At 46.0% G+C, this 19,148-nt stretch overlaps 1 protein-coding gene across 1 annotated transcript; it reads left to right on the top strand.

Moving 5' to 3' along the window:
- The first annotated feature begins 1,390 nt into the window (after positions 1-1,390).
- On the top strand, positions 1,391-3,231 carry LOC112571331 (forkhead box protein I2-like). Its single transcript, XM_025250254.1, has one exon. It carries the CDS (start codon positions 1,421-1,423, stop codon positions 1,904-1,906), a length of 486 nt encoding a protein of 161 aa, XP_025106039.1. The 5' UTR covers positions 1,391-1,420; the 3' UTR covers positions 1,907-3,231.
- The last annotated feature ends 15,917 nt before the right edge of the window (positions 3,232-19,148 follow it).

Below are 19,148 nucleotides of genomic sequence, written 5' to 3'. Positions count from 1 at the left end.
GTGTGCTGAACATGCTGGAGCAACATTTTTAATCGACTGCTGGCTGCAGGTGTGAAGACAACACTGGCCGATGGGTGGGGAAGAGAGGAAAAGGCAGGAGGGGGCTTCCGGTGAGCAGAAATGAGGTCTCTACCATTGGATAAGAGAAAAAAAGATCTGCACATCACATATTTATCTTTAACAGCAGCAAACATAATATAAGCTCTTTATTTTCTGACCACTGACTGACCACTATCATTTCCCTCTTCATCACCACCACCACCACCACACACACACCTATTTCTCTCTACCTCCTCTTACTTGCATACAAAGGTTTTACAGTTGTTTGCGAAGTTTCCTCTTCATAATTATTTTTAATCTTATTTTTTGTGATTTTCTCTCTTGTCACCACAACTAAACGCAGTAAAGATAAAAACTACATCCCTCTATCTCTCTTTCTCTCGTTGCATGTGTCGGATTCAGCGCCTGAATGACGGCACCTTGCCTCCCAGATTAACAGTCAGACTGCAAATATTTATGGCACTTTGTTCTAAACAGCGTCCTCGCGCTGCAAACAGTGTTACGTGTCGGCCAAATCCTCTCCCTCCCGGCAAGAAGACCTCCGCTTATTGGCCAGATGACAAGGCTAGCCTCGCCCACTTCATCTCGAGCCCTCTGCCCACACAAGCTCCGCCCCCTCTCCCCTCGCGAGCTTTTGCCTCCAAAGCTGTGGAAAGTTCGACAGGAGGAACGCAGGTTTCGGGGGACGCTGATGAGCCAGCGGTGAGAAACATGTTGCCGTTATAAAGATGGTCCAATTTTGCCAACTTCAATAGAAACTTTACTGATCGGCAGAGGAAGAATACGTTCGAGGGTCAATTATTTTTTTGTTCCATCCTGCCGTCATGCTGCAGTTTGACAACAGCCTCAAAGGTGCCCCTGCAGTAAGATGGTCACATCCGTTCAGCATTCGGCGCATGCTTGGAGAAGATTTCGACAAAGCCACCCACGCCTCCGATCAAAATAAGAAAACAACTTTCAACTTGTCGTCCCGACAAATTTTTGTCCCTGCTAATCTCGCTCATCAATCTCTTTTGACCGAGATCTCATCGAGTGGCCGAGAACTGCAAAGTCAGGTCCGCGTTGAAGCATGTGAAAAGGTTGGTAGTACAAACGGTCCTCATTCTGATGGCGAGGTGTTGGTTGACAGCGACGAGGACTCAGTCGACTGTGGGGACGATGACACAGCGGCAATTCGTCACGTAGATGTCTACCAGGCCGACGATGAGGACGAAAATGAGATGGAGGAGGAAACTTCTGACTCTCCCAGCTGCCACGTTGACGAAGATGACGTTGCCAAAGACTTGTCCATCAATGCTGCTAAATCTCCGAGCAAAAATCAGACCGGAAATGACGTGCCCCAGATTTGTGCGGCGATACGATGGAGACGGCAGAGGATGGAAAGAATGATGCCAAAGCAGACGAGGCCAGGAAGCCAGACAAGCCACCCTTCTCATACAACGCCCTCATCATGATGGCCATCCGCAGCAGCCCGGAGAAAAGGATGACACTGAGCCAGATCTACGAGTTCATCATGAAGAACTTCCCTTACTACCGTGACAACAAGCAGGGCTGGCAGAACTCCATCCGCCACAACCTCAGCCTCAACAAGTGCTTCCTCAAAGTCCCTCGCCAGTACGACGACCCGGGGAAGGGGAACTACTGGGTGCTGGACCCGTCCTGCGAAGACGTCTTCATCGGTGGCACGACGGGCAAGCTGCGGCGCCGCTCCTCCCACGTGTCCCGCAACAGAATGGCCTTCAGGCGGGCCTTCCCCTACCTGGGTCTGCAGCACGGGTATCCTGTAAGCTCCGGCCCCGGCATTACGCATGGCCGTTTGCCTCGCTGTATCCGGTGCATGGTCTGATGGGACACAAAGATGGTGGCATGATGTCCACCTACTCGGCGCCATCTTCAGGGTGTTCCCCTGCCATGACCCCGCCGCTGCTTTAGGGGTCAACGTGGCGCTGTGGGATCGGGGCGGTAAGCTACCTACTCTGGTGTGCTCGTGGACAAGTTTTTGCGTCGTGAGCAGTGTTTGTCGATGGCGGCGTCGGTGGCTGTGGCCCCCGTGCCAGGAAGTACCCCTCCCTTACCCTTGACTCTCCTCCCGTCTCGAGCATCGTCTCTGCATCCTGCTGCAGCGCTGGCCGCTGCAACTCAAAGAACGCTGGGCTGCCACCCGGTACCCATGTACCCTTTGCAGCTGTCCCTGGGTCCGGCGGGGTGGCTCCGCTCGCTCCCTCGTCCGTTATGCTGCACCCGTGCATCGCACAGCTGTACGCCGCCAGCATGTCAGGTCTGGACTTGCGGACTTTACCTCTGAGGGGGCTGGCCACATCCCCCAGTTCTGCATTCAGCGCCCTGGGACTGAGTCCTAGAACTCTGCACATTGCCTCCTCACCAACGGACCTCCGCAGCTCTGGCAGCTCATCCCCAGAAAGAAGCGACCAATCTGAGTGTGGCTGCCAGAACTAGTTGACTCTCGGGGCCTCGGTATGGCATGACTGTGATGTGAGTAGACTCAGAAACAATGGAGAATGAACAGTGTGCGATCATTTTTTATTTATTTTTTGGAGGGACGAGTGGCAGTGTGGTGGGAGTGGGATGAGAGAGGAGTTATATACATAGCTTATAAATGTCTATAATTCTTGTGCGTTCCTTGTCAGATTTGTGTAAAGGTGTCAAGCAAGTATTTGCTGGTCATCTTGTGGTCAGGGTGTCCAGCACTCATCTGTATCCGTGTTTCACTAACATCAAACATAAACTCTGTGCGTTGAACTTAAAATTGTTTTAACTGTTCACAAAACGGGAAGAGAACATTCGCTACATTAACTTATTTTTTGCAGTTTTGTTTGATGAAAAATGTTTGTAAAACAACCGAGTAACGCTTTTTTTGTATATCTGTCAGTATGTAAGTGTGCACGCGTGTATGTCTAGATTATTTTTTCCCTCCCTGTTTCTTTCTTCAATTCTGTCTAGTAAAAAAAGTTTTCTGTTTGGTTAAGATTAAGTAGTTGAGCGGTTACAATGAAAATTTCAATATCAATTCACAGACAAAAGGGAGAGAATTGTGAAGACACGAACTCATTTAAACACACACACACAAACGCATTAACTTTTTCTCTCTGAGACATTTGTCAGGATTTTTCTTGATGATACACTGTTTAGCTTAGTGTTTGCTGTTCCACATCAACCCGCAACGACCAGTTGTTTTCTTTATTAGGATGTAGGTAATGCTCGCTTTATTCATCTTCATTGTTTGTTTTGATTTATTAAATAGTAAACCTACAACCTACAGTAAACAACAACCTACAGTAAAAAGACATTAATATCATCATCTAAGAAAATATATTAAAGTTTTATCACAGTCGATCACAACTGTTCTTTTTACTACCACGGTCGGTCGATTTATTTGATTAAAGAATTTTATTTTTTAGGGTGGTTTCAAAACGATATTTATGAAGGGGAAGTAACTCTCCCGAAAGCCATCTATACTAACAGCTAACTACATCGAGACAGAAATAGGTGTACCCCGAGACGGGATTTGAACCCAGTCCGTTAGAATCTTCATCACAGTGGTCACAAGCAGCGGTTACTGCCCCTTATCGTACTACATTATCTCCCTTGTGCAAATAAGTGTTTGGACTGCGTGCGCATTGTGCCAGCATGTCAAGAGGCCTCCACACCACAGCCCATTACCTCATTACCCTGACACTTCTTCATCAGTGTCTGGTCCACAAGGTAGACCTTAATTAATCGTGTAGCTGTATACAGGTCAGGTAAGTGCCTGTCGTCCAGCCAGTGAGTTCATTGCTTGGTCTGGTGCAGAAATATTTTCTTGCAGAATAAAGTGCCAGAACCTAATTTTTTCCAGAACTTGCAGATATGTAAGTTACTGCTGGGTACATGTGGTTACTGTAGTAGTGTACCAACAGCTTCAAGATCTCGTGGCGAAGAAAATCATCTTTTTTTCACTTTGTAAAATATGTTCAAGATGATCATTAAAGGACAAAAACCAATAATTGCTGTTAATTAAAAAATATGTTGATAAAAACTAGCAATTAAAAAAAAAAAATTCCAAGAACCACACTGATCTTTCTGCATACCAAGAAATCACCAGACATATCACGTGATATAGTTTCTCATTTTATTTTCCTCAGTGAATGTATTTGTTGAAAGTTTTTTAAAAGTCAAGCAACTACAGCAATATTTTCTCCGTAGTACAAAATAAAATGCAAACTCGCACAAATGTCACGAAAACATTTCACTCATACAATCTGCCGGATCCTGGCGGGTGAGTTAGCCAAATCATCTTCGCTGTAGAAGACACTCATACCAACAAAATTTTGGTTTTATTTATTTATTTTGTAGACTTCCTCATTTTTGTAGATTTTCCTGGATTACAGTGCGGTTCCATGCTCTTTGTTCTACTGCCTTTCCTTTGTTGATGTTTTTACTCAAACTGCAGTTTACTGCCTTGCGGTGAAACAATATGCAGTGGTGTTCAGGTCCCTAGTAGCCTAGAACTAATATTAGCATCGATAATCACGACGACGACGTCAGACGACCACGATAGCTGCATGTGAGAGACGAGAGGACGATAAAGTGTTTGATGAAGCACGCACACGAGTGGCTGCCCTTGAAGCAAACCCGTGACCAACGGCTTCCACTTCCACGCACGGCTTGAAGATTTTTACGATGTTTCGAGCAGTCGGCGCACTTGGAGGGTTCGGGTGGAGGGTTTGGGTGGTGGAGGTGGGGTTTGGTCGGGGTAGAGGGGTGAGACGCTCACAAAGCGCATGACGTCACCTGGGGACTGCGGTCTGGCTGAAGCTTCAGCCTGCCCTCCCCTGGCTGCCATCTTGAGAGCCAGATCAAACAAACTGCCTGCCTCTTGCTCCAAAGAGCTCCAATTAGAAGGGTGATCACTCTTACGATAACTTACAGCCGAGATGGACGCGTCTCTATCAGCAGAGCAAATAATGAACCTCTTCCCGGTTGGCACTCGGCGTGCGCGCGCATCGCCCCGACACAATGCGCGCGCAGCTGTGAGCGCCTTGCATCACTGGCATGTTTCAATCGTCGTGTCAATTTGAGCTCGTGTAAACTTTTGCAGCTCGCGAGGAAACCCCTCTTGCCGATGGGCGCTCGGAAACAAGGGGGAGAGTTGCTTGTTTACGGGACCTACTCAGGGGCCCGAGGAATCGTCTAAACACAGGCCATGCGTTTGGTGGAAACTCTCACAACACATCTGCAGATTGTGGAGGGAGGTGAAGCTGTAGAGGTGAAGAGTGGTGAGGAAAAAAAATGACAAAGAATAAAGGAGCGGTCATAGATGGTCTAATGGCTTATGTGATATTTTAAAATAATGTTTTAAGTCTGAGGTGAAACGAAAAACTGCTAAAAACCGGAGCATTTTTGGAATAGGACTCTATATACATTTCTTTTTAATTCTGCCTCTGTCTATCTGCTTGATTGAGTAGATGTGTCCACCATCTCTCTTCTCCTTTCCTCTGTCTCTCTCTCTCTCTCGAAGTGTGTGTGAGAGAGAGAAGAAAGAGAGATCGCGCGTGCTAGAGTGTTGCCCGGGGATATTTCGCGTCGGGTGCGGAAGGAACAACCGGCGGAAGTGCGCTCTCCGTCTTCGCTCTGGCGCCTCCCAGCATGTCTCGCGGCATGACGTCACGATTCGCGTGCTGCAACGCTGATACAAGAGGAGAGAAGAAAAAAAATAAAGGTGACTGAAAGTCTCAGGTGACTTACAAAGAGATATGGAAGAGGAGCATATCATCTCACGACAACAGGCACACCTCCCTTGGTGTTGATACTAGGGACAGGAACGTCTACAGGTCTGAGTGTAGCCAAGCCACTAAAGCCAGTCTGCAGATGTGCAAGAATGCCTCAAAACAAATAATTTGCCTGCAGGAAGATTACATCACTGACCTGAACCCTGCGTCTGAGGCCCGCTTTACGTCCCTTGTATCATACACACGCTCGCCTCTCGTCCGGAGAGCCCCGTAAACAAAGAAGGGGAGAGAAACATTTATGACTGCCACAAAACCGCAGCCGCACAGCAAAAAAGAATCCTCTGCGCCATAAATGTCACAATCAACCATTTAATTGATTTGTTTGAATTGATTGCCTTTGTCGGCAAGTTAACTCTCCTGCGATCATTAACAATTTAATTGCTCCTCTTCTCCCCCCGTATCATTCCGCATCGGAAACCTACCGCACGTGCATTGTCACTGGTCCTGCGCGTGGCGCCTATTGGCAGAGTTGAGTTAACCTTTTCTGGATAGATTTTAACTTTACGGATCGATGACTCTCCACCCACAGGAAATCCAGAAAGTTAGAACCATCAGTTCTTCACCTGGGAGAAATCCCTTTGTGAGAATTGAAGCCATTGTTCCGAGACTGGTCAGATTAAAAATTTTTATGGAAGAGGGTGGTTGGGAGCAGTTGGTGGGATAGTGGATTTACTGGTCAGATAATTGGTTGATTGTTGTGATGATCAAGTCTCAAGCAGGCATATTTTCTGTACACCCCTCCCATTCCAAAACAAAAAAAGCAAACAAAAACAAAAAACCCAAGAGGGAACAAACAATAATAACAGAAGTGTAAAATAATCTTTCTCTGCGTGCGTGCATCATCGTACTAAAGTCGAAAAAGTTTTACACTCCACCCAGACCCTGTCGATGGGTGGGTGGGATGGAGAGAAAGCAATCAGCGAGATCGGGTGTCTGTGCGCTTCTGTGTGAGCAGGGTGTTCTGGGATCGACCATGGGTGCCTCCAGACCCTCGCTCACTAGATTGAAAGCAAACTACACTTGGATATCACATTGTCCACAAGTGTGTGCATCCACCTGACAAACGCGGGCGAGGACGCCCCGAATGAAGCTCGGATTTCGTGGCTGCATTACCGAAGTGCTGATAAAAGTTGACACGGAAACCGTTAGCCGCGGAGGTCATTTAACCATTGTGGCCTGCCAGCCACTGACCTTCAGGTGAACAGGAAACACACACCTTCTCACGCACAAGCAAAATTAGTTCCAGACCAAGTAACAGCACTGCCCTTGACAGCCTCACCCATTCCTCCTTCTAATTATTTTTTGGGTGGGGTGGGAAGGAAAAATTACTAAAACCACGTGAGTAAACGGATATCGACTATCTTCACTGGCCTGTTCTGCGCATGCGCGAATAACCCAATGCAGTTATCAAGCCTTGACCTCAAACGAGCATTTTCTTTGCTGAATCATTCTGCCAGAACAAAAACCTAAACCTACAATATATAGCTCAACCGTAGCCTGCACTCACATGCTAGAGATGAGGGTATTCTGCACAGAGTTGTCTCCTCTCAAACAAATTTTGTGGACCTTTAAAACAAAGTTCAGACTCTAGGAGGCCTTTAATCAATGGAGACAAGAGCAAGGCTCATGCTAGATTGCACGTGCAGACAGAAGTTAAAACATTTATTAAATTATATATAATAAAAGGATTATAGAAGCAAAATTTAACTGCGTTTTTGTTTCATTCTCTCTTTCGTCTATTTTTGGAAAGTTTCAGACAATTGCTCCTCGTGTACCTAATGCTTGGTTTTAAGTTTGTCCAAAGGATTTGTCAAGCGAGTGCTCTCGAGTAGTAAAAATAATTCATCGTCATCAGGTGGGCTTAATGAGCACGCAACCCTTTACACATCCGTCCTAACGGCGCGCATCCCGGTTCCAGATCAAGAGCTTTTGTAGTTCCACGCGGGTGATCAGAGAGCTGCGCATCACCGCTGCGCGTGTAATTAAGACACGGGCGCGTGGGGTTGGGAAGCTGTTTGATATGAGGACGTCTGCACCTCCGTTATCTCATCATCACGGTTTTCAAAAAGAGCGTCTTGCAAAACATTTATTTTGGCGTTGCGCCTCCCTCATCATTGTCTCCTCCACAGCGGCCCACCGCGGGCCCTCCCAGCGCAACCATACAAAATTGCAAATTGAGTGGGACGCTGTAATTCTCTCACCTGACAGGTAGGACAAGAGGCCGCTCGAGTTACCCCGAGCTGAGAGCTGTATAGAATATACGAGAAATGATGCTGAAAAGGTGAGATGAGCCTGTTGATTAGGGGCAGTGTGAAATTTTACACCTAGGCAGCAGCGAGTTGATTGAGAACGTCGGGTGCCCGTCGAAGCATCCAGTCGTTGACGTGTTTAGCTAGCGCCCGGACCCGCTGCCGTTGAAGCCTGGGTCTAATCCATCACCCATCGACACCAGACCGCAGCCCTCGACACGAAATCACAGTCTTGCACCCACTTCCTGCTCCGGCTTGGCCGCTCCAACTCCTCCCCTCCTCCTCCCGCCGCCAACCTTTCCCTCTTTTCCGACCTTCCAGCCATCACCACGCGTCCCATCCGGGTCCTTTCCATGCCCCTCGCGTGGCGCCGCCTGTGCGCCATTTTCTGCTCCACTTGCGAGCAGGATTACATCGTCTGCGCTGCACGTGCGTGTCGCCGAGCGCTGGTGGCCGTCGCCATGGCAATGCTTGCGTGCACAGGCGTCGGATGCTGGTCCTCATCGCCCCCTCTCGCGCCCTGACGTCGACCGGCGCGCTGTCGCGGGTGCAAAGGTGAATACTGAAAATGAAGCCGGAAATATGAATAGTTTTCTCTCCCTTATACACACGTTGGCATGTTCGTGCTGCGGTTGAAAAAGGCCACGTGGCTGATGTAAAAGGGGAGGTCATCGAACGTGAGATGAAGGTAACCGGGAAGTGAAACCACGAACTCTTACTTGAAGCGTTTGAATGAAAACAAATGCTAATAGTACCTGCTGTTCCAAAGTTCAGGGATTGATGCAGTTTTTTCCCCATGACGTCACTTCCTGTAGACTGCGTTAGGGCGGAAGTGAAGTCTTACTCCCAGCTAGTGACTCAGGTCAAGAAGTCGGCCCTGTGACAGGTGCTGATATGAGATGGGCTGGGAAGAGCTGGATATATTGAAAATATTCTTTGTTGTACGGGGCTGACCTCTAGTCACTGGCAGAGGACAGGCCAAAGCCTGGTTTTTTTTCCCGAAACTTTCCAGCCCATTTTATTGTCAACTTTGAACCTACCACTGTCCTGCTCATTCAACATACGAACTGGCATAGTAGCAAAATCATGAATAATTTATTTAAATAATGATACTAATGATCATGTCCGGCTGCTGATTCAACATTTTATTCTCTCTCTTTCATCAGCCACAATCTATTGATATTACTGGGGCTTGCTTTACGAGTTGACGCCTCCGTAAAATATACATTTTCCCGTGGCACAAAGGGTGATATCATTAAATGGAAAAAGAGAAATATATGACAACCAAAAATAATGATGTTGCAAAGTTTCTTTTACAACAGAATAAGAGAAGAACCACACAAAATGTGAAGCTGCACTTTTAATTCTGCTAACACATATTTACAAGTAAGAAAGAGGGAGAGACAGACAGAAAAGGGAGAAGAATTAGTTAAAGACGGTTTGGTAAGCTATGAGTGTCGGTGAAACATGAAACAATTATTAATGTGTCTAGACAAAGATTTTTGTTCCGACACTGGTATAACGAGAGAAAGGCAATAACTAGGAGACGATGCTAGAAAGTTCTTGTGTAGTTTTACGAACAGTTGAGATGCTAAACACGAACATAGTTCGACTCCCTCGTATGGGGGAAAGTGGTCGGTGCACACTAATCTCGGTGATAAATGAATAGAGTGAGACACAAACATGTATCTCTTGTAAATGAAAAATTTTGTACCGAATTCTTTGCTTTCGTATTATAGGATACAAAATATGCTCCAGGTGAAAAGAAGTCCGAAGAAGGAGTAGATTTGAATGCCTGGCTGAAAATAACCAACAGCCATGTTCAGAAGCGGTGGATGACATTTCAAGTGAAGGTAAATAGTGGCATGACTGATAGGTAGGTAGTGATCACGTGCGCTCGCTTGTGGGTGTGTTTGTGTGTGTGTATGCAAAAATTATGTTACACATAGATGGGTGCCTTGTACCACATGTAGTGGTGCAACTGCAAGTGTGTAGCGACTGTTCATGGTGTTGGAGGAGTGGCAAAGGCAGACCCCAGCCGGTATGGTGTAAATCCCTCCTACTGGGAGCTGAACTGTCGCCTTTCCGCCCCCAGACGGCGGCGTAGGTCAGTTCGAGGCTGTTTGTTTAACCTATCATTACCGCCGTCACACCTGGATACTCCTGTTCTCAGATCGTGTTTACACTCCAGAGCCTCTTGACAACCATCCAGCAGGTTGCCTTCAGCTTTGAAGGCTTTTCACATCGTCTGAATGCGCGGCGGTGCGAAGGACAATGCCCTGAAGGTCCTGCCGGGAGTCCTTAACGCCTTCAGGAGGGAGTCCCGTCTGGGGATCTGCAAGGGTTGTCAGCAAAGTTTACTTTGAATTTGAACTTCAGATGGTTCTCTCTCACTCTCTCTCTCTGGCATGTTCGAAGTTTTCACGTCCAGTCTAGATAATTCCTACATTTCCCGCTAAATTTTCTTCTCATTCCTTCAATTTTCTGTTTCCATCTGTCTGCCACTACTTTTAGCAACGAATGCTTTTTTAAAAATAGTTTTTTTCGTTGTTTCATCCGCGTCCTCGCATCATCCACACCAACCCATCTTACCTTGAACTGTGTGAATTAGAAGGTCGGTAAAGAAAATTGAAAGAGGAGGTATGCTGACCAATGCAAGACTAAAGACTCGAGTATGCGCAATGCCTATATCACGTGAGTGTCGCACCCCGGATGCCTGACTCTCCTGTCGTGTATCAGGACATGCTGTTCACCCACAATGGCGCCCCGGGACAGCATCTCTGGCGACTGTGCGCTTCACGGGTTGCTGCCCCTCGTTAGCGCGCGTCCCGGTAATGACAGGGCATGCGCGGTGAACGCCATAATTGGCACAAAGCTTCCAGGTCACGATGGCCTGCAAAGCCTCGTCGATTGGTCTCGACAAAAGCTACCCGGGGTGCACGCCTTGCCCTCGTCTTCCATGTCGTCCGCCACTTCTTCGTCTCCAGCAAGGTGTGAACATTTCTAATGACGTAGTCCACATTAAACACCTTCTCCATCTCTTTGTTTTGTTTTCCCATCAGCGACTGTTTGCGCAGTTTCCTCCGCACTCTTTGCCCCAAAGGCCGACGCTTTCTGCAAAGTCGCAGACAGGCAGCCGCCACAAGCTCGGGCATCCTTTGACTGAAATCTTTGTTCAGGAGTGCAGGAAGAACAAGCTAGTAATGGATGTCAGTGCAGAGTTCATTCATGGATGACCGGTCCTTGGAGGATGTCTTTGTATCAAAGTGTATTGGAGACTCGCTTATGATAATTATCGGTTCAGACTGCCAAGGTGTTCCTTTAAACCAGTTCAAACAAAACATCCCAGACTACTCCCCCCCCTTCAAAATAAATAAATAAAAAATAGTGAATCAAACCTTTAACTAGTCACCAGCAAATAAATTCGGTAACCCGCTAAGCCTTTGAGAAAACAGGGCTGCCATTAGTTTGTGAAAATACTTTGTCATCTGTTTTAGCAATAGTCGTGGGTAAAAAATTGGAGACTTGGGTTGACTTAAATTTTAATTTCAGACGCCAGTGCCAGAACTTCAAGCACGTGCTCAAGACGTATTGCCATGAATACTGTTGTACAGACACGAAAATATGAAGTCCACGACACATGTCAAACATGTCATTCTCAAGGACTTCTTTCTCTTAAGAGTTTGGAATTTAGCATCTGGTGATGAACTAAGCTCAGTGGTTAAAAAAAAAAATTACTCTGCACTCAGGTTTGCCTTTAACAAAATGCGATCTTTTAGAACCTGGTGATGTGTTCTTCCGGTTGACTTTTGCGCTCTGACCTGCATCTGCACGGAATAGGATGTGTTTTTGACCTTTCAGTTCTTTTCGTCTACTTTTTTGTTGGCAAAACGACAATAAACTGGAAGCCGATAACAATCTGCCGTCAGTATCAATCTTGCAAGGCCTCCACGGGCCCACCTTTCTCCTCCGGCGCATGAGTTGTACCCCCGGGGTATTCCCGCCTTCCTTATACACGAAATAGTTTCTACAAGCCTCTCCCCGGGGTCTCTTTCTGAGCTTGGCTGGATGAGAAGGTGTTGAGATAGGCCCCGACAACATAATGAGCGCAAAGCGTTTGCACAAACTAGAGTTGGCAAACGACAACGGCGATAATTTGTTACCTTCTCTTGTCCGCCCCCTAGACGACCCACGATTATCTGACTGTAACCATCAGCTCCTCCCCAGTTGTGGTGGCTGCAAGGGCTACTTGTCCTCGGTTCTGACAAATCTTTCACCACAAGAACCTCGAGAGAGAAGGAAGAGAGGGTGAAGGAGCCTAGGAGGAGTCCGCAAAAACAGCAACTATTCTCCCAAAACAAACAAACAAACAAAGGTCCACATACAAGCTGGTTCAGTTCCCATGCTCCTTTGAGCAACGTACTTCTCCTACCTCCCGATCCCCGCCACCTGACCCATCTATTGAGTACCTGACCCCTTAGAGACTCGGGGTAGGAAATGCACAGAATGGGAGAGATGGACACCTTTCTTACAAGTCACTTTTAGTCACTGCCATCTGTATGAACCTTTTAGCATTTTTTAATATTCCCCCTTTTCACACTACTCTGTCCTGTTGTCCCCACACCAGCGGGGGCTTGCTGCTCATCATTTAACCACCAGAGATAATGAGGTGTAAGCCTCACGGAAATTGATGAAGAAAAACGACCCGAAGATGAAAAACTGCTATTGCGAATATTTGTCCACGGAAATTCTGTGACAATGAGCATGGTTTGTTCGGCGTTGCTCCACATCGCTGTGCCAAGGGTTTATTTATGTACCACATCTGCGATATTGTTTTTCTTCACGTGCCACAGTGTTCAGCACGTGCTTCACACATCCACCGTCGCTGCTTGCACTGTCTACCATGGGCGTCTTTCAGCATCCTGTTCATATAATCGACTTAATTACCGGTATAATTTAAGTTTGTTGACTAGAGAAATAATCAAAAAAATAATTTTTACGTTTTATAAATTTTGTAATATTATAATAATATACTGTTTTAAACTTTTGACATATTTTTAAAAAAATACAATGTAACTGTCACTGACAAAAAGTGAGGGAATAGGGTCAGAAACTCCTCAGACCAGGCTAAAAAAAAATAAAAAAATAATAACCCACCGACACGTGTAAACAAAGATGGTTGACAATGAAGCACAGTCTGGTTTTAAGCAAAAAGCTCGATTAATCCAAACAGAACTGTGCCCTGAGAAAAGAAAAGCCTACTAGAGAGTGGCAGGACCAAGGGAGGTAAACTCGCGTCACGGGAAGCAATCTCGCCTCAGTGTTGACACTGAAGTAGCGACAATAGACTCACATCCGCCGCCAATCAAGGCACCGGAGGCAGAAAGGCGAGCTGCAGACACCGGCATCTCTGTGTCCATTGATCAGCCAGGATTGCGTTTCGCATGGCCCGGCCCGCCTGGTCGTGGGTAGACATAATTATCAATCTGATTCTGATGCCGTGGAGGCAGGGACAGAGAGACAGAGACATTCTCACCGGTAAGAGCGGACAACTGTGCGAATTATGCGATCCCCCCCTCAAACACACACCTCTCCCCATGCTTGTCATTGCCGTATTTCTTTCGAGTTGGAGAGGATCTTAGAAATCGCGAACGACAGAACAGCTTGTTAGCAGATTTTTATCAGATTATTTTTGTGTTATGTGAATATTTCTGTCACTGGAGCATAATTACCCATTGCTTAATCGGTTTGAAGGGGAAACAAATTACCAGCACTTTTAAAAGCTGAATTTTTTGTGAAAGGTAAAAGGTCACACAATCCAATGCTCTCAGGGGAAGAAAGTAATTCATCGAGAAGCGGACAGCCGAGTGGTTAGAGCGCAGCATCCGGACTGAGAGGTGTAGTGGTTCGATACCCGAGTAGCGCAGCAAACTTCCCCCAGTCGTCCCAAACGATGGAATGGGTGCCTGAATGCATAGAGGTTTGGGGAAGGAGATCAGTCCCTCAGATAAAGCTCGTTCCAAGGAGAAGTGAGGTCTCTAACACCTCTCTCCTCAACGATCTGTAAAGGTTAAAAAACGACTTTCACTTTACCTAAGTGGCTCACCGTGTGTAGCCTGGGACATGCATTATTAGAGGTACGTCTGTGCCCTTTATTATGACATTTCTATAAATGATGTCTGACCAATGAAAAGAGGAATAACCATAATAAGCAACAAAGAGAAATATAGGAAACGACAGTAAAGCAAGAAACTTTGGGAAAAAACCTTTCAAACCCTATAGCACTGTGTGCGTGCGTGGATACCCCTTTGCGCGTGATTTTAGTGAGTAGGATTAAAAGCTTGTCATCCAGCAAACCAAAGAGGATGACAGGCCGTAGGAAATTAAACTTTCTGGTGAACCTATTCATAATTCCAGCTCTCACAAAGCAATAAACCATAAAAAGCTAAATTTGAGCTTAATGCCGCAATGAATCGCCGACCAGTTTGAGAACAACTGACCGGGGGAGCAACCCAACCACCGCCTGTATCCCCCCCTTGATTGATAGGGCAGTGAAAGCGGCCTCAGTTTCACTAACATTAAACGGAAGTCCAGATGACAATGGAAAATTCATAAACCTGCTCACACACGTCCGTAATGAGGGGGGAGCGAGCAGCCGGGGCAGGCAAAAAGGCAACACTCGACACCGAGCCTTTTGTGGCTCTGTCCGCCAAAAAGACAAACTGGATGCACGTGCTCACGAGCTTGCACGCCTTGCTCACCTGCACAACACGCTCATTTCGCGCACAACGGTTCTAATCCCCCGTCCCCCTGACTTCAAGCAAGCCCGCTTGGTTTTGTCCAAAATTCCGCCTCGGTGCCAGTAGGGAGGGCGCTGGCGGGACCCGGAATCTCCATTTTAAAGAGGAGTTCTTCGAAGCACGCAGTGAGGTTTGAGGACAATAATTATGTAAATGTGGTTGAAGCTTGGAACACATACCCTCAAGACAGAGCAGCAGCAGCAGCAGCAGCAGCAGCAGCAGCAGCATCGCAATAGTTTGTCTCAGTCTGTCCGTTTGTGCAATTGCACCGACTTTTATGGACGGTCAAAAGGTCTTTTGATTTTGCAATTCCACGCCCGCAGACATGCACATAACGATGAGCAAAGCAAGGATGAAGAGGATGAGACAAATACTGGCTTCGCGATGTAATTGTTTGATAATTGCTGATAATTCTGTAGATACATTTTTAGTAAACAGTTTCTCTGTTTCTCTGTGCACTATTTGAACGCCATGTCATCTTCAGGACACTGATTCTCTGCTCGCAAACGTAAATCCAGCAACAAAAGTAAAATAAAATTTCAGACAAATATATGAGGTTTTACACAAAACAGAAAGAGAAAGAGAATAAACGACCCGAATTTTCCGAGAAATTAAAAAAAAAAATCACATAAAAAATATACAGAATAAAAACCAGGAGATAGTGCTCTCCAAGGGAATGGAAACAAACATGATAATTATCTCTCTTGATGATAGCAAGCAGTAGTATTTAATGGCTTGTTTACAAGAGAGAAGTGGATTAATTTACTGATTGCTATTATGTTTATGTGTATAATTACACCCATTAGCTGAGACGACATATTCGTCCAGCCAGCAAACAGACTATTCCAGAGAACCCTTATGTTTGGTTTAAAGGTAGTCCGAGAGCCCAAATTCTTGTTCAAAGAAGGTTCAAAACAGAAAGATATATGTAAGCTGGTCAATGTATAGAAATCAAAGATTTAAGATTTGTAGCTTCCTCCGAGGTAATACAACATTAGCTTAAGCCCGATGAAGCCAGACATGGACCTTTGCTGACCTCCAGGGTATGAAAATCCCAGATTTATCTTCAGTCCATACCTACTTATATCTAAATGTACTTCTGGTCATATCGCCTCCAATGAGAGAAGAGGAGGAAAAAAAAAACAAAACTAAAGGTTACAAAAGAACAAAAACGGCTTGCACAAAACCATTTCTTGGCACATGCATTGTAGGTAATATATTATCAATACTGACAATACATCAACGAATTTATTTATGTCTGTTGTACTACACTTCAAGGAAGGTCTTTGGTTTGATGTCTGCTGGTACTTGCCTCCCTACACGAATAAGGATCCCGGAAGTCTAAGACAGCGCAAACAGAAGTTGGCTCCGCCTGGCTGTACCCTTGACACAGTGAACCAGTTTTACTGCTCTTACAGAGTTCTTCAACATGCCAATTATAGAATTTGCCTAGAGAGCCAGACTATTTATTTATTCCATCGAATAAAACCAGTGAACGACCGTGGGATCCTTTACCCTTTTATATACGAACATGTGCAGAAAAGGACATGACTCCAGAAATATTCCAATCGCCATGGACTTTACTAATGGTGTTACAGTTGGACACCAACGATAACCATGTTAGAGAACATAACACTAGTATTTTCACCCCACTGCTTCATGCACACACCATGACAAAGAATGATCCTGTGGCCAAGCACTGTAATGCCGCCGACAATAGAACCAAAGAACAACTCTACCCTCCGAGATATCTGTTCGGACTCTGTGACTCGCGAAGTGCGTGGCAGCCATATCCAAATGGCACTTAGACTTGGCAGCAGGCATCCTCGTGACACAAAAGGCGTGCAAAAACATGTTATAATGTCAGGTATTTACACAGACGCCAAACAGATCGCCGCCAGGAGACCATCCTCCACCAGCGCTCACAAAACACACCTTCTGGCGACGGCCCCGGCAAGAGCTCGGTGTCCATGGTCTTCAAGACCACCTTCTCGCTATTGCCGACACCCATTGGCCAGTGACAGCGTGTATTGGAAATCTGAGCAATATTCCAGCCATGTGCAGGGATGATGGTAATAAACTGCAAACGCGTGTTTAATATTGTTTATACAATATAGTCTAGCCAGAATCGTTTAGGCACTGGTTGCTAATTCCACACCATTTAGCCTGGTCTTGGCTAAATATTCCAGAAGCCCACATGGTCGTGGGTGAGGCCGTTGCCGTGCGAGTGACTGTTGCTGCAGCAGCAGCAGCGACACAGACTGCCTCCTCCCTCCCGTCCCCGACCCATTGATCTAAACACCAACCCGACCTTTTGCTGAAAACATAAACGTCTTTGAAATGTCCGTGATCTGCTGTTTGTCAGGCCACCAGCCCTAGTCACTGGCACTAACGTGACTGTGCTGCTGGCAAAGAGGCGACATCACGTGGTGTTTGGAAAATATGTTTAAAACTGCTTCTGATTTTACACTGATTTTTCTTCGTTTACACTGTTCGCCGCACACGCAGTGCGTTTCGCAAACATGTTTCAAAAACATTTCCTAGTTTTTCATTTTTAAAAAATAAAGTTTTGTTTTTGAAAACGCTTTTGTTCTCAACAAAATTACCACTAAATGGACTAATTGGAATTTAAAGGGAGTGTTTTAGTTTATATTTATTTGCAAGTTCGTGTGACAGCCTGAAGCTACAAAACGTTCTTGTTACGATCTCATTTTTCACTGTCTCTTTTTCACATTTAATTTCTCTGAAGAAAGAAAGGATGGATAGATGGCGTCAATATTTCCAACATATCCTGAAGACACAAGCTGATGGCATGTGAGAGGTGGTTCTACATCCATCGCTCTCAGCTAGACAGACTCTAAAATGGCTCAGCACTCTATTAACAATATATTTAATCCCACTGAGTTATCTTCATGTAACAGCCAGGATATAGAAAGCCACAGAGAAGTTCACCTCGGCTCCCACGAGCTGGGAAGTGGAGCACACACCGAGCGAGACTGCAGCGCCCCCTACTCCCCTCATTAAAATGATCTGTTATACACACGAGCATCCTGTTTACCTCTTTGTGCCTACCTTTTTCAAGGGCCGCAACACTATTGTCGGTAAGCCTTCCGGTGAGGTCTCGTATCTGGTCTTGTTCCAGATGATGCCATAAATGTAAAACCATGTTTTTGTTTGGAAGAGGTAAGAGGAACAGCATGCTGCAGCCTTCAATACCTTTATAAACGAGGTGGATGGAAATGGAACTTTCAGAAAGAAAGATGGACATACAGACATAAAGAGAGAGAGAAAGAGAGAGAGAGAGAATTTTTTTAAACCCAAAGAAAGAAGAAAAAAAACGAACTGTAGTTTTTGAATCTGTGTCACTAAAGAATGAAATAACAAAGGAAAGAAAAAAAAAAAGAGAAAGAGATCAAAAACAAAAAGCATCAGGAAAGAAAGAGGAAAGATGGAAGAAACGATGGATGAATGATAGATGGTTGGATTAAGAGATTATATAGACACTGAGAGACAGACAAGCAGACGACAGCTCGATGCCAGCGATAGCGTATTCGCAAACACGAAGAGCGAAGGTTAAAACTGGAGAAAGGTCAGCTGACTTGAGGAAGAGAAACAAACAGTCGAGGGTGAGAAGCTGACAGGACTGTGAAAATCCCGAACAAAAGGCTGCCCGCTCCTGAGTGACCCGACAAGCATCCTGCACGCGCATGGAGTCCGCCTGCAGCCTGGTACATCGTGGCAACACCCTGGAGGGTTGCACCCCAAACGACGGACAACAAGCGCGGCTGCGCCCCCGCGTCTGCATCCTCCAACGACACGTGACCACCACAGACCCTGTGACGACGTCACGTGCAATCAAGTTTCCAGAAAAAGTAGTTACGATTAGAGACTCCAGTGACGTCAGACAAAAAGGGGATTTATTTAACTTAAAACTAACTTAAAGAAACCATGAATGACCACGTAAGGTACGACATTTTTTTTTAATGAAATATTTATAACCACACACGCACGCTAAAAAACAAAATATGGATATGGATAGACTGGCACCTGTGGTTAAGGGGATCACAAGAGGGGGCCGCTGAAAGGTCCACCACTGTCTATTGTGGGTGACAGTCAGCAGGTCCTGTACAGGACGACCAGTCCAGTCTTTGACATTAGTCAGTTCTTCTGACCACCGCGGTGCCGACTACCCTCCAACGTGCCTTGAAGGACAGTCTTCGACAGGGTGTAGTGCCGGGTCACGTGGCCAA

This window comes from Pomacea canaliculata, linkage group LG8 (genome assembly GCF_003073045.1).
Source record: "Pomacea canaliculata isolate SZHN2017 linkage group LG8, ASM307304v1, whole genome shotgun sequence".
NCBI lineage: Eukaryota > Metazoa > Mollusca > Gastropoda > Architaenioglossa > Ampullariidae > Pomacea > Pomacea canaliculata.
This window is presented reverse-complemented; position numbering and strand designations above follow the sequence as displayed.